The 23,137-nt window shown below is 36.1% G+C and overlaps 1 protein-coding gene across 1 annotated transcript in view; it reads right to left on the minus strand.

Moving 5' to 3' along the window:
* Positions 1–1,099: 1,099 nt before the first annotated feature.
* LOC103773772 (cortactin-binding protein 2-like) overlaps positions 1,100–23,137 on the minus strand; it is a gene marked incomplete at its 3' end in the record, with an annotated part of 28,031 nt that continues 5,993 nt past the window's right edge. The window contains exons 2-13 of the mRNA XM_008941149.1: positions 22,742–22,945; positions 17,851–17,950; positions 14,660–14,810; positions 13,314–13,568; positions 10,682–10,799; positions 7,616–7,891; positions 6,739–6,834; positions 6,242–6,321; positions 5,229–5,315; positions 5,046–5,145; positions 1,556–1,708; positions 1,100–1,287 (exon numbers count right to left, since the gene is read on the minus strand). Of these exons, the coding sequence (XP_008939397.1) occupies positions 1,100–1,287; positions 1,556–1,708; positions 5,046–5,145; positions 5,229–5,315; positions 6,242–6,321; positions 6,739–6,834; positions 7,616–7,891; positions 10,682–10,799; positions 13,314–13,568; positions 14,660–14,810; positions 17,851–17,950; positions 22,742–22,945 (1,808 nt within the window). The remainder of the gene's footprint in view (positions 1,288–1,555; positions 1,709–5,045; positions 5,146–5,228; positions 5,316–6,241; positions 6,322–6,738; positions 6,835–7,615; positions 7,892–10,681; positions 10,800–13,313; positions 13,569–14,659; positions 14,811–17,850; positions 17,951–22,741; positions 22,946–23,137) is intronic.

Here is a 23,137-nt window from a genome sequence, read left to right on the forward strand (position 1 = left end):
CTAAATGATTCTATGATTCTATAAAGCACATGGGAACATTGAAAGTGATTCATTTTTTTATATTCTGTATTCTTGTTCTTGCTATTAAGGATCACCTAGGGATTCTTCTAAATTCCTCATTATCATAACTGAAATGTTCAGTTACCATATATTTGCTCTGCAGGGCCTCCTTGAATCAGTAAGCTACTCTACACGAGAACTGTGGCACAGAGTACACAAGGTGGTATCCCCAAGGAAAAACAAGATGTGTATCTGAACACTCAGAACTGACAGCAGAGCTGTTGTCCCAGACCAGGACTCTCCACTACTGGCAGTTTCTATTACTAGAACAATCTCCCTTTCTAAGCCTGTTCAAAACTCTGGTGCCAAGGTTATTTTCCTTTGCAGCTGTTCTGGTTAAACTTCCCCTCCCAAAATCTAACACTGCCTCACTGTTTGCAATAGCTGCTGTCACACTGGAATGGTTTTCTTCACGACAACTTTCAAAATCCCACGAATCTGCTTTTGCCCACGTCTTTCTTTTCAATTCCCATCCTCCATTTATTCATGTTAAAATAGACTTCCCATCTTTATTCTCTTTTGGATTTTTGTTCCAGCTTCAGTGAGCCTACTGGCTCAAAACAACTTCCCTACTGATACGTTTTCACCCTTCTTTCCTCTTTGGTTTGAAAATCATGACAAGTTCTTGATTTGTAAAACTCTGACAGTTCACACAGGACATGTAACTATCTTATTTTAGGTATATAGAATAAATTCCCTGAGAAACTGATTTCACATTTGCTGAACAGATTTTACTATCATTCTCACACAGAAGAAGAAAAAAAATCATGAAGGATGTTTTCATACAGTGGATAAGCAAGTATCCACAGAATCATTATTTGCAGACAACCTGTGTGTTCATGCTACTCAGCCATGGCCACACAGCCTCCTCTATGAGGCCAAACACAACATCTAAAGATGCGTGACTGGTATCTTCCTAAAAATGAATGCTTTTTCCTGAAACAACTTAGTTATCTGCTCAGCTTTTGACATTGCCATCATGCATATTTCATGGACCTGGTGATGAACAAAGTTGCTGAAGCCAATTCCAAGTTCTTACCTTGTTTATAACTTTTCTTCTTAAAAACCTTTGAAGTAAGCCACGCATTGGTTCCCCATCCCACCTAAGTTGAACCCAACGAAAATGCTGCTGACCCAGCAGGTCAGAACCATGCAGATGACACTTGGCGATTGTCCCCAGCACAAAGCAGTTCTCATGAAAGTAGAAGGCACCAGAGACTCCATTTGCTAAAAAGTGAACCATAAAATATTTTACTGAAATACTCAAGTCTTTAACATGATTTCATATAGAAGCAAGAAGCAGTGACATAAATAGAAAGAAGAGACCCACCAAAAGTCAGCACTAAACCATGCTGTATTTGGTTAAGAATAACTGTCTGCAATAAAATAAAAAACCTGAGAAAATTAGGTTTTTCTCCAGTTCCCTGTTTGTCATGTATTATAGTACAATGGTACTGTAGTAAAAACGTGTCCCCATCCCAGATTCTTTAAATACCTCTTTGAATAGTGCAAGGATTTTCTGAACTGCGATTCTCAAGAGGTGCCAGAAAATCTCCTAGTAATTCAGATAAAGAAGCTCTCTCCAGATTTTCTAAAATCACAATGGTTGTCTTGCTTACAGGAGGCTGTTTGACTGGGACCAGACAAGCTGAAATACAAATATACCATTAATGTCTACTTATGAAAATTGACTTTTATTTATGTATACAGATTTTACAGCTACTAATGCAACAAAGGAATTTTTATTTTTAGCCTTTTAACTTGTTCACAGAAGCAGAGTATAGAATATGTTTAAAATTGGAAGCATAAAGATCAAACAATGGAAAGAATATCATGCTGTACAATGAGAAAAAGAAAAAAATTGAAAGCTATTACTAAAATAAATTCCTAAAATGGCTGTAATGGGATCTTTATAGAGCAGAAGAATTTCAGCATGCTGAAACTAAACACAACAGGAAAGGTAGCAAAGACCTCAGAAAACATTTCTTTCATCTGCTGTAATACATCTTAAACTTTTAACATGTACTCTTTATAACTATGTAGTGATAAAAAGATTGGGAATATTCTATAAGAATCTTAATGATTCTTTGAGATTGCCTATTTATTTGCTACTATCCTCTCTTCAGAAGTTCAATATCCTTAATCACCCAAATAATCAGAGCTATTTTGAGACACAAACAGCAGCACTTGAACCTAATAGACACTAAAATCCTATATATACACATACACACCATTTTTTTAATGCTTTTTTTCCTTTATTTTTCCTGATTTTAACATCTCACTGCCTTGAAAAGATACCGTCTTTGCAAGTGTTTCTGTAACACTGAATCCCAGATGAATACTTCTACAATGCAAATATTAAACAGAACATTTGTCTTGAGTACAGAGAGCCTTGTATTGTTTCAGAACTTTTTGAAGATGGTGTTATAGGTGGTCACTAAGGAAAACAATCGGGCAAAACTTACAGCAACTAGCTGTAGCTGTTGATTTCAGTTTATTTGCAGTTTCCTGAATATTACTGTCCTGTTTTACTAAGAGGATCTATCTGGATAGCAGGGAGGACAGGTACCTCCTCTGTGTCTGATGGAACCATTTAGAGGGGAGAGTGCTCTCCTAGGAGAGGAGATGTGGCAGAACAACAGGCAAGAAGGAGGCAGAATTGGGACTCAACCAAAAGCACAATGCTGAAACAAGCACAGTCTATTAAGAAGACATTGCTGACACAGAGTAAAGCACTCAAAAGAAGCAGCTTCCTTAAGAGACAGTGGCTAGCAAACAAACCAGACTGTGAATGATTTTCTCACCTGCAGGCAAAACACCAAAGCCTATCTGACTTCTGAATAAAGGGTTTCTTCTTCTATCCCAGCAATATGACTGCACTAAAAATGACATGCGTCAAAAAATCCCTGGCACAAGCTATCCTCCAAACTGTGACCAGTATCTCCTGGGAGAAAAAACTCACCTAGACTGAAACTACACCAGAAAGTACGCTAACAGACAGACTGCACACCATTGTACGAGCCCATGGGATGGCTCTGCTTTTGGTCACAAGCACAGATGTTGTCAGAAGGGACCGTGCAGGGTTTGCTGCAACTCAGAAAGCCAAGGGAAGCTACAGGATGAAAGCACGCTTGAAGAACAGGCCCCATGCTGCAAATGCACAGCAGGGAGATGGCATTCAGTCTCACTCACTGAACTGTAGCTTTTCTATTCAAAAGTTAGTGATTCTAGTTAGTGTGAACAGAACACTTGCTTATGAGGTTCAAACTCCTCTTGCTGTTTTTGGTCTGCCCATACTGAGAAGGAAGAAGGTAGGGGCTGGCCCTCTCTAAGCTCTGGCTGTCTCGAAAGTCTAATCACAGTAACACATGAGAAATGCATCCATGAATGTTGCACTGGTGCCACTGAAACCTGTACAATTTTTCATGGCTAAAGCCCAGCCTCTTTCAATACAGAAAGTGGAATGTGAAAACCACAGTTCCTGAGACACAAGGTTATTCCAAGGAATAATGACATTTATCACATTTATTTTTCATGTGAATGACCGATAAAGTTAAGATCCTAGAGTTGTAGATGTCGTCATAATAATAAAAAAGACCACCATGTTTAAATGAAAATGAAGTCTTGCCACCAAGGTTAGATTCAAACTATATTGCTAGTTTTGGTCAACAGAAAAAAAAAAAATTAAACACTCACAAAACAGAAAAAAAAAGCTGCAAAGTGGTGAAAGCGGATACGTATCTGAGAACTGCAAAACTGCATTTGAGCCCAAATTAATTTGAACAGTACCAAGGAATAGGAAGCATCCTATCACCCTTCAGACTCTTATATTATTACTGTATGTGAAAAATTATAAATTGTATTGTATCTTACAGCTATATCATCTTATATTATTATATGAATGTTTAAATAACACTATTATACCATTTCTCTTGATTATTTTATTTTCATCAATACGGTATTTTATTAATATTACATACTATATTATTACTCTTCAGTCAATACTATGGTTAAGTAAAAAAAAAATAAATCATGAAAGTTCAAATGCATAAGTATGGGCAAAACACAGCACAACCTGCCCCTGAAAAAGCCCTCCAGAGAAAATACTGCTTTTTCCTTCTCTTTAGCACTATTCTATTCCTTTACATTCTCCTTCCTTCTTATGACTGACTGTTGTGACCTCTTTTTTCTCCCTCCATACTTAATTTGCCCATTTTCACTGTCATTAATCTTTGGCTGCTTTGTCCTTTTTCCCCTCTTACCAATCATTTATCATGAATTTACACAGGTACAGCCTACTGATCACTCTGAGACCACTTCATTGGGAAACACCCAAGTAACAGAACTTTAATCTACATGTAGCTATTCACATCCATTAAAAGAAAACTGCTCATTTTAACAGAAGTTCAACTTTCTCCTGCAGTAATGGGTCAGAAAACACACACACACACTAACATTTGCCTGCCTGGGTGACAAAATTTGGTTCAGATACACACATAAGTATTGAGTAAACAAGCATATATCTGAAGCAATGGTCTGACTTTTATAAAAGTCTGTCACTGATCCTTATTCCCAGGAAGGTAGTAATTATAGCTTCCCTTCTCATACACACATGTATTTTAAAACATGAGAACAGCTACAGCAAGGGAATAATAGACCTTCATTTCTGATTCAGCAGATCTGAACCATAGCAAACAACTTTTAAAGGCTCACAAACAAAGGGAAAAACGAATGAGACAAAAAAAAAAAATTGAGAACTATTAGTTTTACTTAAATGGCATAAACTTTTGACAGAGCTCCCTACTGGACTGTCACGCTTAGTTCTACCTCAGTTTAGACTCTTATTATTCCTCAAGCATGTGGAAAACTGGACTCTGTTAAAACATGCCACCTACTATGCAAAAGGTTTAATGTATTCCTTTAATTTCTGCCTTTAAAAACTTTCCTGCAAACTACCAAAATCAGTTCAGCTGAAATAACCTTACCACTACTGATGAACAGTTCTGCAAGCTGCTCCTTGGAGAAACCAGCATCCACTTCAACTTTAACGATTTCACATGTGAATCCTGCAGCCACTTGCTTTTGCTGTGTTGAAAATGTACAGATTCGGTGAAATAGTGCAAATTCTAGTTTATGAACCAATTTACTTTCTATGTTTGTATTAATACCTTCATGCAGGTCGCTATCTGATAAGCTATATAGTCTTGCAGACTTCCTTCTGGACCATGGAAAATGACATTACGATATTGTTCCACCTACAGACAGACAATAAATCAGTCTTGAAAATTCTTTTTTTTTTTTTATCTAGATGAGACAATCGGCACCTAACAGACAAAATTCTTTGTTTTGTACTACTGAAGTTGATAATCCTTACTATATTAGTTTCAAGATAGGCAATACTTGCATACAACATCTTGGAAATATATTGGAAAACTTCTAATTTGTCAAACTACACGAAAAGGAATTTGTCATTGTAATAATCATTAAAACATGCAATTCACATAGGAAGGATGAGATTAGAAGTCATAAACATTTTCTTGACTTTGACGTAAAATAGGTAAGCCAGAATGATGGTAAAATCAAAGAGTAGTTTAAGTCACTGTTAATTTAAGGACTCAGACTAAGGACTTCCTTTCCTGTTGAAATGGGATCATGTTATCAAAACAGTGGAATAAAAATTATTTAATCTATCGTAACTGTAAAATTACTTCATCTCTAAAAGTCAGTAAGGAAATACACTCATATCACTGTCTAATATTGCTGAATACAGCAGAAACCTATGGTACATAACTTCTTCTAACAGCATAAAATACTATCCAAAGGCACAGTGGAAATTATGCAGTTTTAAAACCAATTCTGATTTGATTAGCAATGTTAAAACAAATGATCAATGAAAGTTATCTCCTATTATCCAATTACCCTTACATTCTGAAGTATTAACTGTTGTGAAAGTTACAGGAGATAATGAATGTCACAGAGCTTTTACTGTATTTTCATAACAGTTAATCAGCTATTTAAAGGAGGAAGTTAATGCCCTCATGTGACTGAAGTTATTTGGATAAGATTTAGGGGGAGCTTCATTTTAAAATACCAGCTTTCATCTCATTTCCTCTTTCACGGAGTAGAAGATCAATTTTTTTCAGTCAACACTAGTACAGAGAGGAGCTCGCTTAGTACTTACCAGGCGGAGGTAATTCTGAAGTGTCTGAAGATGGATCATAGATGCGTAAGTCACACTATTCAGGCAGCCTTCTTGAGGTCCTTTAAAAAGAGATACACAAATTAACTTTTCTATATCTCTCATGTTTACAAGCATGCATGCTTTTCATACATGCTTTTCATGCAGTATTCGACTGTGATCTAAAACTGCAGGCTATGCAAATTAAAAAGGTATAGAAAGGAAAGGCATTTATCCAGCAACACAGATTCATGGGTATCCATGACATAAGTAAAATGGGTACTGCTATAACTGAAAAAGGCAGTACGGCTTTTATGTGCCAGCGTATTTTCTAGATGTTGTAGACCCTTTTACATCTAGTTAAACAATTAACTGGGTATGATATTTCTGAGGATCAAGCCACAATGAAGAACAATACCAGTAGCAAATGATTCTCAAATGATCGATTTCATACGGAGTATCTTAACATTCAAAACTGAAAATTATGAATTGAAAATTACCAAACAAAAACACTGTGATGTGCTCAGTTCTGTTGTTCTTCAAAAAGTCCCATGGTGGCTGGGAAAAAATCTGACCTGTTGACCATGAAATGTTCCCTGTTGAAAAGAAAAAATGAGAGACATTCCCTGTATCTATATAAAATGCACTATGCTCAAGATTCTTCATTTGCTTACAAAGACTGTGTGCATAAGCTGGTAAATTTGACAAGTAATCCAGTCCCATGCACTGAACCATACTATTATTTGACACATGACTGAGGATACCAATGTTTTCTGCCAGTTGAGACACAAGTTTAATAGCTAGCCTGTCTTTACATGCAAAACAAGGTGAAATTGGAACATTTGTCTAGTCTAATGTGAAGAGTTTTTTTTTTTCCGAGGTGGTAAACACATGGAGGAGGGAAAGGGATTGAAGATGAAGCACATGAATTTCCAGAATCCTATGCAAACCTTGGTAAGTGAAGTTACACAGAACAGGAGTAGCTCTGTTCTACCTATGCTGATGATTTACAGTCTGGATTTAATGTACATTCTGGATGGACTGTCAAGATGTATTGTGGGCTTTGCCTTGAATTGTTGTGTTTCACCAGTAACACAGGTCTCTCCTCCAGAGTACTAAATTGAGTAAAGGACTAATTAACATACAACATCATGGTGCCCAAGATGGTATTAACATTCTTAATGAATTGTACCATACACACAGCTAGAAGTAAAGAATGCTTTCATGCCAACACTGTTCAAAGTTTCATAGCTAGCATTGGTCTTTCTTGATCTACTCTTTGAAAGATCCAGAAATGTAAAGATATTTTTATCTTACAAGATTTTACAAATTCAAGACAACCCCAAGTTTTTGCTTTTAGTACCCCAATATTGATACCTAGTTTGACAGATAATATACTGCTTGCACTGAGGCCAATGTTGGATTCTGCAGCACTATTAAATGACAGGTCTTCTAGGCTCCTCCATCCATCAGAAGCGATTGCCTGGAAATGGTTTGTCACTGCCTGACTCACTGCTTTTGAAAAATCCTCCCATGATGTCTGTTTGCGGATATTTAAAGCACATATTGTGTTTTCTGTATCAAATTCCTCTGTACCACAACGGGCTGGTTCAATGCCACTGACTGAAATCCTTACAGGTACATTAAGAGCATCTGTTGAAAAAACAGAAAACCAAGAATGAGAAAAACTGTAGAACTTGATTTAAGAAAAATCCTATTATCAAATACCAATAGCACCAAATATTGCAAAGGAAAGCTACAAAACTCCTGCTACAGAAAAGCAAGTGCTAACGAGTGGCTCAGACCACCACAAAATCAGAACAGTGATGAAAATGAAATCTCAGGGTACTTATCTTTTTTTTTACGTTTCAAAATATCTGTATTATGGTTAAATAACAGGAAGCAAGACAAAACTTAATCCTTTATTTCCTCTTTACAGACTAATTTCTTATAAATAAAGACAGATGGTGGACAGTGTCTTAATATTAATTTATTGTGGTTGTTCACATATTTATTATCAATACAGAAAGGAATTTTCTGGCACAAGTGCACAAGTGGAAAACAGTTGAGCCAAATATCTTCAAACAAAAAGCTAAGAGCTAAGACAGAAAATTCACTTGGAAGTGTGTATCTGATTTGCTATAGAATAAAATGACAAAAAATATTAAAAAAAAAATTACATGCATATTCTAGAAACAAAATTATTTTTCTGCTCTTTGAAAAATGGAATACAACACAGCAGGAGCAGGTGTCTACATAGATCATTTAGATAACTAAATGTGATAACGAAAATATCTTCTAACTTTAATGCCAAAACAATACCTTTCAGAAATCATCCTTGAAATTAAAAATAAGTGCACCACAAAAAACACAGTCTTATTACGAAATCTTGCAACATGATCTTAGCTTTGCTTTTGAGTTCAGGCACCGTATCTTCAGCTGATACAAACAAATGAAGCCCTTCTGATGTCAGAAAAGCTGTGATTTAGATCCACTAGCCTACCATAGGGAAAAAATTACTCAGAGGCATCTTTCAGATGTGGGACTGTGAGAAATGTATCAAAGGCTTGCCCTTCTGATGGCTGGACCTCAGGGAAATGAGCAATGACTACGAGAAGTACAGAAGGTTCTCTACAAGGAAACAGGCCCATAGGACAGAGGTACAGCAGTGCACGTGACCTCTATGGGCTATAAGGAAGGTAGAGAATGGTACCTACACAGCTTACCCAAAATGCAGTCTTGGCTTGTTGAGGCATATACCCAGATGAAAGTGGTGTTTCCAAGCTTCCACAGATTAGGTATTAAGGGAGGGCAAAAACGCTAATTATGATTGCACTGATGTTAACTACAGGTTTAACAAATGAAAGAGAAGAGAAATGAAGTCCAAAAGGTTCTGACCTGATAAAAGCAGCTGGGTTCATGATAAGCGTGACAGAGAAATGGGGTACTAGAACAGACGAAAATGATACAAGCATCAATTTAACAGGCTTCAGATTCAGACATCAGAAACTGGCTTCAGTCTGATAACAAAGTAGACAACAGAGGAATTTCTAACAGAAAGTGAGTTGTATTCCCCTCTGCACCTACAGTAAAACGGTAAGAACCTAGCTGTTATAACAGCTGAAGATGAAAATCAGATGCAGCGCACCGAAAGCCTCCCTAATCTGTTGGTGATCAGTGAGCTTGACTACCCACAGCCCTACATCCCACACCACAATCACAAAAAAAAAAGTGAATAAATACAAAGCATACAAATATACTATGAAAATACTTCTGATTATACAGAGAAATAGAAAACAGCACTTGTGAGTAGATAACCTGTTATACACTGTTGCAGTGCGCCTCCTGGAGACAGAGGTTTCTGTTGCCTCTTTGTCCCCAAACAGGGGCACACATCCAGAATTATCCATCTTCCCCAGGTTGTGGTTGGCTTAGCCACCACAAGACCAATCCCCTAACACCCATTGGACCCCTGACCTGTCGGTAACCCATCCAGGTATCCTTACAGGACAATGCCTTTGTAAACCCACCTACCTACCTGTTAAAAACCCCTGGCCCCAAGGCCACATGCTCTTTCACTTCTCCCCTGGGGTGGGTGCTGTTTCAGTGCCTGCCTCAGGTGTTTTTTGTTTGTTATTTTCATGTTATTAAAGCCTTTTATTTTGGAAGAAAGCGATCGTTGCCCATCCCTCCTTTACTCGCCACTGTCCTCCTCTTCGCTGACGACCACCCTGGAGGTACTACTGGGGTCCCGCTGGGGGTGTTTTCTTCCTGGGCAAAACCAGTGGGCTTGAAGCCCCCTCAAAATATATTTTTGCATAGTAATAATACACAGGTTAGCCTGCTCTACTGAATTTTGAGAAAACTTGCAGAGAATTAAGAAGATAACAGATTCCAGCAGAACAATCCCATGACAGAATTTGTTCATATTGGAAAAAAGAAGTTGTTTGATGCTGTCTCTAAGATGTTTTCTGAAGAATGAAACAAACAATCCCTTCAACAATAAACAAGTGACAAATAAAACTATGCTCTAAAAAGAGATTCAGATGTGACTAGAAGATTGTCTTAACCTGAGGAAATTTGACAGCTATCCACCACTAAGTGATTTTTCTGCTAGAATTTGAAGAAAAGAGGATAATAGCTTTGGAAAAAGTAACCACTAATATTAAATTCAGAAACTTCAAGAGAACACGGATGCTTGCACATGTACAATATATGCCATCTTTTCAAATGGTTTAAAACAAAGATGTAAGTCATTTAATAACATTGAACAAAGTTTTTTTGCATGCTTTTGCAAAATTTGGAGAACAGAAGCTTGCTAGGTTAAGAAAACTTGATTTTGTGGTGCCAAAAAAATGATCACCCTTTTAATATTTTTCATTTTTGTCCCACAAGTTCTTCAGCTAAAACCACTTTTATACAGTGCTGATAGCATTTACTTACTTAAGTTTTCTAGGAGATGTTTGCAATCATCAGTAGCAACATCATGCAGCGTTCGATTGCACTTATCTTTTCTCTCAGCCTCTAGTCCACCATGGCTACAAAGAATTTCTAGACAGTTCTGAAAAGGTAAGAACTGTATTATTTACTTGTCCATTTGCTGGATTAGAGTTCTACCAATATGCAGTTAGGCTCCCAAATGAAATTCTTACATATGCATTTCCAAAGACAGTCAGCTACAGAGTTTGTTAATATGAGCGCCCAAATGATCTTCCTCACAGAGTTGAAAACCAGGAGTAAAAATATTTTATAGCAACAATACAAGTGGCCTTTGTGAAAGCTTTGCCATCCTCAGACATGCCTTTCAAAGGCAGATATCCATATTAAAAAAAGACACCATCAGAAATTATACTAGCTAATACTGTATTGATAACCTCTGCGGTTAATCATAGCAGAGAAACCAAACTTTGAAGATGCAGAGAAGCAGCTATTGGTGCATTTGGGTTCAGAACAGTGGCTTGGTGCAGGTTTGGTCACTATTACCTCTTTTGTAGGTGTTCTAACAGAAAGACTTTTGTCAGTGTTTCTGATAGGCTGACACCTCTCATAAACATAAGTCATTTAAGCTGTATTTCCCTGTGAGATGAAGTTTTACCAGATTGTTGTTCCAGCACGTGTACGAACTTTTTTTAAAAAAAAAAAAAAAAAAAATAAATCAATCAGCTCGCTAACTTTGCCAGAGGAAAATTAAATGGAAAAAAATAACTTACTAACCTGGCAAGAAAATAAGCTAACTCTGTCTCTCAAACGGGTTTAATGAATGGCAAAGAAAGCAGAAGGCAGAGAACTGGATTGTGAGGCTGAAAGTGGGTAGTAGAGAGAAGAAAGAAGTGAGAAAGAAAAAAGAAATGAGGCTTATTTCTTTACAAAAATGCGAAGTTCTGTTGGATCTGTAGCCTATTAAATAGTAGCTAGGATGCCAGAGCATAATTAATTTGTAAAGAATAGCACCTACCAATCTCAAAAGAAGAGGGTGCAAGCGTTCATATGCAGACATCATGTTGTGCCATGAATGACATGCAGTGCAGATAAAGGATTAGAGAATGAAGTCAAAGTATTGGCAGTACATGAAGATGGCTATTAAGCTTTCTTTAGCTTCTCAATATACTGAACATCTCTCAAGTCAATAAATGCATTTAATCAAGTACAACTATGTGAAGTCTCTGCAACATCAAGATCAGGAATCTGAGTGCTAGCCATATATTGCCTTCATCACTTAAAAGAACACCCTCTCAACTCTCAACGGAGATCTTATTAAATAATTGACCTGGAATGTGCTCAGAAACTCAAACCCATGAATTATTCATGAAAGGTGTATGGAAGACTTCCAGTGTCAGAGCCTTCAGAGAGGACACCTAGCCAAAGCTTCTTTTAGTGGCTTCAGAGTAAATAAAACCTAGCTTCCAAGTTCCAGAGGATTATACTATTGCAAAAAGAAGCAACATATTGGATACTATCTAGGTATTTGCTGACTATAACAAATTCCTTAAACTCTATCTAAATTCAGATGAGTGGAAACTGAAATAAGAGTCTGTACCTGCCTAACAGACACTGCTAATGGAACATGGACTCTTTGTAATGCAAAATGCTGAGTAAGCAGTGGCTGGTCCCTAAAAAGCCATCATTTAGTAAGCTGATTCTTCATTTTGTGCCTATTTTGAATTTCTCACAGTAAACTCATTAGGAAAAAAAGCAAAATATAATGATAGACATTGAATTAGGCATATAATCACAAGCTAACTTTTGAATTCTTGGACTATATTTTCCTAATTTTGACCATCTTCTGTGTTTAGTATCCTCTTTTTTCTCCCTAGGTAAAAGTTTCACAGTAAGATATGACTGACAGCTATCATAAAAACAAAAAATAATTATTTAAACAGCCAGTGCTAGAAGTCTAGAAGTTTCTGATGTCAAATCCTTTGAGTAATATTTAATTTCCAGAAATAATCTTGTATATCATCGGTAACATCTGTCAGGTCATTCTCCATGTAATCAGTTATACAATCCCCCAAAAACTGTCATTTGAATTCAAATTTTCAAAACTGTCATTCAAATTCATTGCCTGCTAAAAAATCTGCCCAAAGTAACAAATTAAACAACGTATTACTGCACAAATCTGATTCCGAAATTTCTTTTTCTCCTTTCCCTCCTACAGGAAAAATTGTTCATAGTTAAATCATCCCTAACTGCAACTGGAAATTCTGCCCATCTAATACCTATAAGTACATGACAATAAATGAATTGACATTTAGGGTAGGATTCACCTCACCTTGACTTTGAAAATCTGAATTCTCATGTAATCATGGTTTTTTTTTTTTAATTGTTGTCCCAAAAGAAATAGGCACTTAACTATGTCAATTCACCCCGTTTGACACCTAGCTTCTGAGGTAATTTGCCCACTGGAAGTATCTCCCTGTCTCTGTTAAATCAAGTGCTACAATAAACTAAATAAAAAACCTTATATTTGACACCTAAGCCTTAGTTTTTCAAAGAAAAAAAAAAAAAAAAAAAAAAAAAAAGGATTTATCTGGCCTAAATTCTATCAGGTCACTGTAACTTGTTCATGTGGACTGACCTTAAAGCCTTTGGATGCTGCTATGTGTGCAGCAGTCCAACCCTCTTTGTCAGCATGGTTGATGAGATCTGCAGAAACAACAGGCTTTATTCTACTGCCACAGTTGTCTTCTCTCTTCTCCAAATCAAAGTAGCCTAAATTCAGTTCTGCACCAGTCAAAGAGTTCCCATTGTTTGGCTCTCCATAGTACATAAGGAGCTTGAGACTGTCAACATTACCAGAATCCACTGCTGCGTGAATTGGTGACCAGCCATCCTAAAAACAAAACCAAAACAAAACCAAAAATAAGAAGCACACTCCCACCAAACAGAGAAAAAAAATGTTTGGAAAACTTATATCAGCAATATATCTGAATGGAAGGCTCTGTTTGGAAATCAAAAAGATAAGCAAGAGTGACATCATAATCCTTTGGGAAAACAGAGTTGCTCCTATGTGTGTGGGGTGGATGAAAGAGAGGGAAAAAAATGCAGCAAAAAAAAATTTTACAGCTTTCTCCAAGTACAGTCCAACAGACAGACTTCAAAATTTTTAGAAGAGTCCCAGTAATATAGGACTTACATGCTATTAATAAGCTGTTACCTGATCATAAATCAAGCTAATATGATTCTAACAACAAAGAATTTGTTTCATGCTGCACTGATCAATTTAGCAGTTGGGTATTTTCATGTTTTTGACGACATAACTTTATCTCATTTAAATTGAAATATATTTACTTTCCAAATCCAAAATAAATGATTCAAAAAAAAATCAGTATAATAGAGAAGCAAAATGTACTGTGAAGCCAACACTCTGTGCTGTGTGTAGGACAGCCTACATCCCACAGTTATGGTCATGTTTATGTTAAAATCTTAAGAAAAACTTCAAGAAAGCACCTGAAAGAGGCAAAACCTAGATGGTAATTTTGAGACAGTCCTCCTCCCTTTCTTCTGTAGATATTTTTTTTTCCCCATATTATCCCACTTGTGGTATACAAGACTTTACAATACTGGCTGACAAATCTGGGGATAAGGGTCCAAAGACAAAAACAAAGCACCCTAACACAAAAGATGGAAGCAAAAGCCCTATCTCCAATTCTCCACTTCAAAAATAAATCAAAACAGAAGAGTTCTCCAGTGTTAAAAAGTCTGCAGCAAACTGCAGGCAGAACTGAAATATGTAAAATTATATGGAAGTCCCATAATTTAGGAGGTTTCAGACAATACACAGCTGAAAAAAAATCCCAGAAAATATGATGAAAAGAACAAAATGCTAATTTCACATCACATAGTTTATTTCAGCTTTAAACATGTCTGCAGCTATTCAGTACTATACAAGGTCCTTAAACTTCACAAACTATGTTAACTTACAGTGGTTTTTACTGTTCGATCTGCTCCACCTTCCAACAATAGCTTAATACAATCGTTATTTCCATTTTTACAGGCCAGGTACAAAGGTGTCTGTCCTCTTTCAGCAGCATGGTTAATATCAGCCTGATACATAATTAATAATTCTGCACACCTACAGCAAACAATAAGGTCGTAACATTATCTTACATTTGACATCCAAAAGCTCTTCATAACTTAAGTTTAAAAGGTTTTTTATTAATAAGGTTCTGATTTTATAGATATAGATCAATCTGTTATTTTATCCATTACATATACACAAGGTATAAAGTATAATTTTATACAAAGGTATAAAGACAGAAAATAAGGTTACTTTAAACCAATAAATCTTAAACGACTGTAGCTGCATTTAAAAACTGTGAATGTAAAACATTCAGTTTCACAATAAAAACTTCATGACAACTGCTAAAGAAAAAAACTTTAGCTGAGCAAAAAAGAGTAGCATTTATTTTCTGACTACTGATATTTAAAATATTTTAAAAAGAAAAAAAAAAAGGACTCAGACTAGTTTTAAATACCAGCACAAGGGACACTCGCCTGGGGGAGTGCACTTCATCACAACCCTGTAGCAGTAGGATATCAACAATTAAGCCTCAAAGCAATCAAAGTAATACAAAATAATTACCGGTTAGTAGACCATACTATAACAAAGAGGATGACAAAGTATTTAAAACAATATAATGTATATATAAAAATGTAAGTATGTAAGAAATTACAAATGTAAAAATCACAGGTTTTTAAAAATGCCTCCTTTTATTAAGTGCTTATTTAGATAGAAAATCAGTCAAGTTCAAAATAAAATGCACAATTTTAGAGAAAGAGTAAACCAGATAACATTAACACGTATTACTGGGCTTTGCTTTCTGAAAATGCTCAATTGAACATAAAAATACAAATAGGAGTAATACTCTACCTTAGCAAATGTTGAACATGTATCCTAACCATATAGTCACAAAAGTCATATTAAGATGGGCTTATAACAAGATAGACTTAAGTTTTAAGTCTACTAATATTAAAAATATGTGTTGTTACTTTGTATGGTATTCAATGATTCTGGTCAGGTAAGGTCAAGTAAAGTCAGCCTGGCCTGGACCACATGAGAAAAGATTTTGAAAGTTTACCCTTAAAGTATTTTCTGAATTAGTGATACTACTAACAGCCTCAAAAAACTATAGAGATATATATTTGTTTTATTCCTGACTGTGTAACTAGGACTGGAACAACAGTCCTGTCTCAGTTCAGGAATAAGGCTAAGGAACATGTCAGGGTGGACTGGCTAGCAAATCTATCCCACACAAGAGTACTGTGTACCTCACAGTAGTTTAGTGCTCCCATTAACCTCAGATCCTTAGTGCTATAGTACATGTAACACTGGCTATGCAACACAACACCCCTGTTAAAGGGAACAGACTACACTGTTGCCCCAAATTCTGCCTATTACAGATTTTTATGGAGGGCCAGAACTTTGAAGTGATCAACAAATCAAACAGCCTAAAGCATTCATAGTTTCTCTGCTATTTTTGACTGCCCCTGTTATTATTCCATGTTCACTTTTACAATTAGGTTCATGTTTAATAGCTAAAAAAACCAATGAAACCAAGAAAACTGTTTGGGGATATCATAACATATAAGCAACTCCAAGTGAAAAAGAATGTAAAGTCTGCAATATTACAACACAGCATATAATATATAGCAAAGTGTTGTGAAAGTAAGTCTGAGAAATAAATAGCTGCCTATTTAAACTAAGTCTAAGATACTTATTACTACCTTATTTGTATCTTAAGATACAAAGAGTGTATTTTTGGTTTGTCTTGTCAAGTCCTGTGTAATTTTTCATAGATTTCAATGTAAAAGAATGAAACATTGAAACATTTAAAAAGTCGTGTATTTCTGTGCTCAGAACACCTAGTGGGAATCTGATACCCCTGGATTAAGACTTCCAGTAAATATGTCCGTTAGTTGATAAACAGGAAGCCCTCTAAGAAGTGACAAGAATCTCAGATGATCCCTATATACTCATGGAAGACCATGAGGACAGGGATCCCACTCTTCCTCATTGTTGGGTCAGGGTCTGCCACAGCGTAATACCACTCAAAGATTCTGACCCCTACATGTTACTATATCAGAGTAAAATCTTTAGAAATTGTATAATGCAACATTAAAAGAATAAAAACCAGAAGAAAAGATAGATAAGTAAAACTACAGATAGATAAACTAAAGGTGAAGTCTGTAATAAAGATTCCTAGTCATGCTGTTTTAAGACTTCTTTTTTTTGCATTTGTAAAATGGTTTTATCTGGATAAAGATGCTCTGGAAGAAGTCACCTAATGGTTGCTTCCAGCCTCCAGTTCCATTTCCTATGGCTCTATGATACAGAGTAAAGCTGAAGAGCAGAAACACAATGTCAGCCTTCAGCTCCTCTGATGAAGGGAGGAAAAAAAACAATCACCTGGATGAACTGTTGTGTACTGCTTCTGAGTTTAAAAAGAAGATAGAGTTTTTTCATGCATGCTGTCATAAAACACCAACCTTTATAAAATTAGGAGCTTCAAAAAATAAAAGGAAATCATTGTACCTACATTTTGAAAAGTGTTCTTATTCTTTGACTCATATAATTTGCTGTTTTCTGAAATTAATGATACAAAAAAAATTAAAAAAAAATCTGGTTTTTTGTTTGAAGTATTTGATTCTAGATTGCTCAGGAGAATATTCAGGTGAATGTTCTTTTGTCTCTGAACATGATATTCATAACTCTCTATGCTTTAAAAAATTCCTGCAAAAATAATTTCTTTCCTCTATTGATCCTGTAATATGGCTGATAAAGAAAATTAAGAAGTTAAAAGGTATTGCACTCATATATCACATTGTGTTTCCTAAGAATACACGTTCAGCAACCTTAAGAGCTGCAACTGGAAACAAACCAAATGGAAAATATTAAAAACAGAATGGCATATGAATATGAATTCAATAATGACAGGTTTTTGCAATATTTGTATTTGCAGTGTTGTACAGTGTTTTGCAATATCATTTTTCAATAAATGATAGTTTAATGCATTTATACCTAAGAATGCAATCATAATGTAATGAAGAAAGTATACAAAGAGAACATAAAATGGAATAATATCTGACAGGCAAAATCTTAAGACTTCACTTACTTGACATGTCCCTGAGCAACTGCTGAACACAAGGGTGTAAAGCCATTTTTATCAGCAGCATCAACTTGTGCTTCTGCAGTCAGCAGCAATCTCACACAATCTATAAATTGAGCAAAAACATAGACATATGCAACAAAAACAAGTTGCTAAAACTACCATACATGAAAACCTGCTCAAGGGGGAAGAGCACCCAGTCTTTTTGCCTCTGCATCACACACCTTAGCAAACCCAGGTAGAAGCTCAGGAAGTAGTTTGCTGGAGAGAGGTGAGAATTGACTCCCTGGGGGCACCACTGCTCTTGCAAAAAAGGGCTTGGGTTGGGTTCTATTGGGATCCAAATATGTGCCCATTGTTAGCAACTCACACAGCGTTAGCTAATTTACCTCCAAAGCAGGGAAGTTGAATTACCCAGCAGCCCCTAAAGGCAGCACGGGCCCACTGACAGTCACGTGACACATCCCAAATACGAAAGCCACAGTGGAGATGTTCACAAACTACATGTAACTCAAGCAACGTGCTGGCCAGACTCTGTAGGACACTTTGACTTGAGATTGCAATAACAAACCAGACAAAGCTGACAAGCTCAAATTTTCCCAAACCATTCCCATTCATATATTTCCAAAACGACATGCTAAAAATTGTTGCAGCCTGATTCTACCATCCTACAGCTAAATTAAGATAATTAATTACATAGTAATTAGATTGCATTTCATCCACAAATTGGTATATCATTTGATGCAATTAAGTTTGAAGAAAAGCTTAATCTGCTCTATATTCTTGAAATTGGTTCTAGACCAAAATAAAACAGTTTTTTGTAGTCACAACTACTACTTTGAAAATAAGCTCAGCTAGAACATCAATTATAGACTCCTGACCCAATTTCTGAGCAAGCTTAATATATTCTGTTCCAGAAGTGGGTACGATCCCAGGGCCAGGCTTTGCTAATGAGGCTTATCTCTAGATATCAGAAACATATATTTAGAATTACTCGGAAACCTGACTAATTTAAACCATTCCTGAATGTATTTACTCCTGTTACAATTTTCTAAGTATTAATTTTAAGTATTAATACAGATGTTATGGAGTTGATTGCATAAATAATTTAACATCAAGACCCAAGATGTAAGACTTTAAAACACTAGATCATTGTATTATAAACAAGACTGTATTATAAGCAAGTCTTAATTTTTTAAGATAGATAATTAAACTTAAATTTTTAAAATAAGTAATCTGATCTGAGATGACTTACCTAGTATTTCCATTTGTAAGATAATAACAATTAAAATCAAATTAAATTTTCCGATGACTTAAAAACAGAAAACATATTCTAACAATGATGTTTTTTGTTTTCCTTTTTCCATTGTCAATCCGAGTCTTATATTAAATAATTAATTTGAAAACTCAGATTCCTGCTTGACATCCTAAAATACTTCTGCAGTTTGTGAAGGATGTTGAAAAACTTTTCTTCTCGCATTTTCAAGTATTTGGCTAGAACATTCTTTGGTTTCTTCAGAAAGCCTGTGTTAGCCATGCAAAAGCCATGAAGAACACACAGAAAAAAACCACTTTTCTAGAAAGGTATGGTTAACTCACCATTATTGATCTTTTAGGTGGTAGTTTATCTATGTGAAAATACTGTTTCTGATGAAAAGCCTGAAAAGAGCTTTTTATTCTCAGGGATAGGTTCAAGCATGAAGAAATACAGCTACTTTCTTAAGGCAAACCGTGTGAGCTAGTAAGCTCTTCATGACCTGTTCTGGTGGCATACCAAGTAAAAGAGCAAGAATCTCCAAGAAGCCTGAGTCCTCTGGATGGACTTTTGATTGGGATTTGCAGTAGGGTAATTTGGGTCAGGCCAGGCTCATTAACTCCAGTTCACTGATGTCTGCCACACAAGTAACCACCAGTGGAGAGGACTGGGTGAAAGGGCAGGCACAAGACAGACATTGATTTTGTCACTTAGTTAAAGTTTGTTGTCAAAGCAAAAGCAAAACATGGAAGCATATTAGCACAAGCACCTGGAGACTTTACTGTTCTCCACCACAGCTGGGTAGTTAGTTCTTCCAGAGTGCTGGCAAACATCATGCAGATACATCCAGTGGCTCGGCAGAGCTGACTCCATGTAGCTGTATGTCTCTGCACCTCACTCCTTTCTATTTCCCACATCATTCCAGTTTTTCCTATCAATCAGGGTTCCACAGCCTCCAAATACTCAGGACAGAAGAGAATCAATTATACCATACATGCGTATGATTAGTACAGAGCTGAGTCCAAAGGATATTATTATGTTCGCATCTCAGGTTCAGGAACTTTCATTATGCCATTTGCTCTTTCTCAGCCACCTGGTGTGTGGCAGAGAATGGTCAGGATTGGCAACACAATAGAGGTAAGTCAGCTAAGTCAACTACTGCACATGTTACCAAGTGGGTAATAGACTGAAGCAGCTTCTGCTTTGTTGATGGATCAAACCAAGACAACCTGGAAAAACAATCTGTTCAACTATCCCAATCTAGTGGTGAAATCATAACATTATTTGTGTCCATTCAAACATAAAGAAAGTGTTGCATGTGTATTTTCAGTTCTTTCTCTCTCTCTCTCAGACCTACAGAACTGGGGACAGTATGTGCAGGAAACAGCAGCTGCTATGAGCTTCATGTGCTGGAAAAACCCTCAGCTGCAGCTCTCAAAAGGCAACTGTTTATGAACAGGAAGGCGACACATTTTGCAAACAGGACAGATTGTGAAAGAATATTTGAGTGCTCTCTTGTCTTGGGTAACTCAATTTTCTCTGCAGACTGGGCTGAGAGCGTGTAACAGCTGCTGCCACCATGTTGGTTACAATTTGCTCTACTACTCTCTAGTTTTCTACACCTCAGATACTGTATTTCTTCACTGAATTTCACTAACGGCAGGTTGAAAGCATTCCAAATAAATTAAAAGCATGGTGTGATCACCCACCAGGTTAAACTTACGTGTTAAGTTTTAGAGTTGGACTTGATAAATCTAAATATTTCTATCAATCTAAGGAAAAAAACCTTAACAGCCAAGAGGCAGTAACTTACCATTCACAATCCTACTCAATGCAATGAAAAAAATTATATTACAAAGTATTTTATCCTTCCTAGAATTACATTGCTGTAATTTCTTTCTACCTGGTTAATAAAAAAAGATATTAAAAAATACCTTAAAATATATTTATTCTTCTTTTCTTAAAGTAATGTAAAAATATATAGACTTTTTATGTTTCCACTTTGAAGAGCTGCATCTATCCACGCACTAGGGAACAAAGTGCAAGCAACTAAGAAAGGATTACATATAAAAGTTAAGCACAACAACCTTTCTCCAAAAATATTATAAATTTACTGCTCTCATTTTTCATATAATTTATTGAGACATCAATACTGCAGCTGTGAGAATCTCTCATTCAGAAGTCATACAATCCATTTAGCTGCTAAAATGCAATGATTTGCACAATGTAAGGGGTTTTCACAGCATGTCAACTATAAATAGAAGAACAAAACTAAAACCTTTTTAATATATTTTTAATCTTAAAAAGTAAAAGTTAATACCAAATTACAGAATGCATATGCACGTGTTTGTCTTTGTTAATGTGTTTTCACAGTTCTGTCAAGTGCCCCTCTCATTTGAAAATTTGACAATAAAACAAGAACCCAAATTGTCTTGGCTGTCAGTAAGAGCTTCTCAGTAATTGTAACTGAAAATTAGGGCATTGGCTTCAAAACGTTTTAGGAATACAAGGTGAGTGATGTATACTATCTGCCTAGCTACGGATTTTGGTCCTAACTTTACTTTGATTTATAAAATACTTGAGAAAAATAATGGAATAGTCTCTCCAAGCACTGCTTTGAACACTGCATCAGGGTTTTCTAGTTGTGTCACTAACCAATACATTGTCAAATAAAACCACAAAGTATTTTTGAAAGCAGTGGATTTAAAGCCTCTATGCTCCACCTTCTGCTGTGAAGTAATAGTTTGACTTTACTAAAAATGAACAGAATTTTTCTCATTGGTATTGGTGGTTTTCATCTTTAATGTCCAAAAGAGCATAATGATGTTATTTGCAATATAACAATCTAGGAGATTTTGACATAAGTAGAAAAAAACAATAGAAAAATACAGTAATGAGTACTGGAATTTTAAAGAAAGCTGCTGTTCAAGAGCTTTATGTTAACAGCCTGAGAACTATTGCTTGGACTTTGTACCCATGAAATCCCTGTTACTAACATATTTGCCTCATTTCATAAACATTCATAAAATATGAAGACTGACTGTTGAAAGGTTCGGAGATTCTACCTCCTTGAGACTGAGGGTTGGGGTAGTGTGGAAAAGAAGAAGAAAAATGTTAACTATCACAGTAAAGCCTAGAGAACAAACTAAAGCTACTTCATCTGTTCATTTTATTTCCCAAGTAACACACTATTCTGAAACCATTTTCAATCATTTTCACTGCTGCTGCACAAGATCAAAACACTGGTGATGGCTTATTCTTTCCACTTATTCCCTGCAGAGGAAAGTTTTTTCTTTCAAGTTGCCTTTGCTACAAAAGATCTTTAATTTGCTACAGAATATGGGGTGATGATATCTGGTGTCTTTTTATAGGAAGGGAGTGGAGAATTACAATGGATGTTCCTGCAGAATTGCCAGAAGCAAGAATGCTTTCCGTGTTCTGAAATTCTGCCTCCAGAAGCATTGCTTATATATACACTACAGTATGACTTTTGTCAAATAGTCTATGTATCTCAGTTTCAATTTCACATTTTTAAAAACCATATTATTTGACCTAATTGAATATTAAAACGATGTGATATTAAATATTATAAAGCTTTCACTATTTCACATGAATACTGTAAGAGAAGTTAGTATCACTTACCTGTATGTCCATTTGTAGCAGCAGAATACAAGGCAGAATAGCCGTCTTCACAAGAGTAATTAATGTCCAGTCCTTCTTCATTAAGCAGCATAGATAATAAAGTGACATTTCCCTGGGCAGCAGCTTGGTGAAGAAGGGTGGGCCTGCCACCCAGGGGGACAGGACCACCACTTGTTAACAAAGGGGTTAGGGAGGAAGGCCAGCCTGTGAGTTAAAGCAACAGAAGTTAGATGGAAGACACACAAATACGGCTCTGCATTTTCTGTGGCTTTTTAAAACTTAAAAAGGATCTTCAAACTGACAGGATTTGTTAGCTCAGCGTAAGCTTTGTAATGATGCTTTGTCTATACATCAGAGGGTATTCTGAAAAATAAAAACTGCACACAGGGGTGACGG

The sequence above is a fragment of the Merops nubicus genome, unplaced genomic scaffold (assembly GCF_000691845.1).
Source record: "Merops nubicus isolate BGI_N331 unplaced genomic scaffold, ASM69184v1 Scaffold49415, whole genome shotgun sequence".
Lineage (NCBI taxonomy): Eukaryota > Metazoa > Chordata > Aves > Coraciiformes > Meropidae > Merops > Merops nubicus.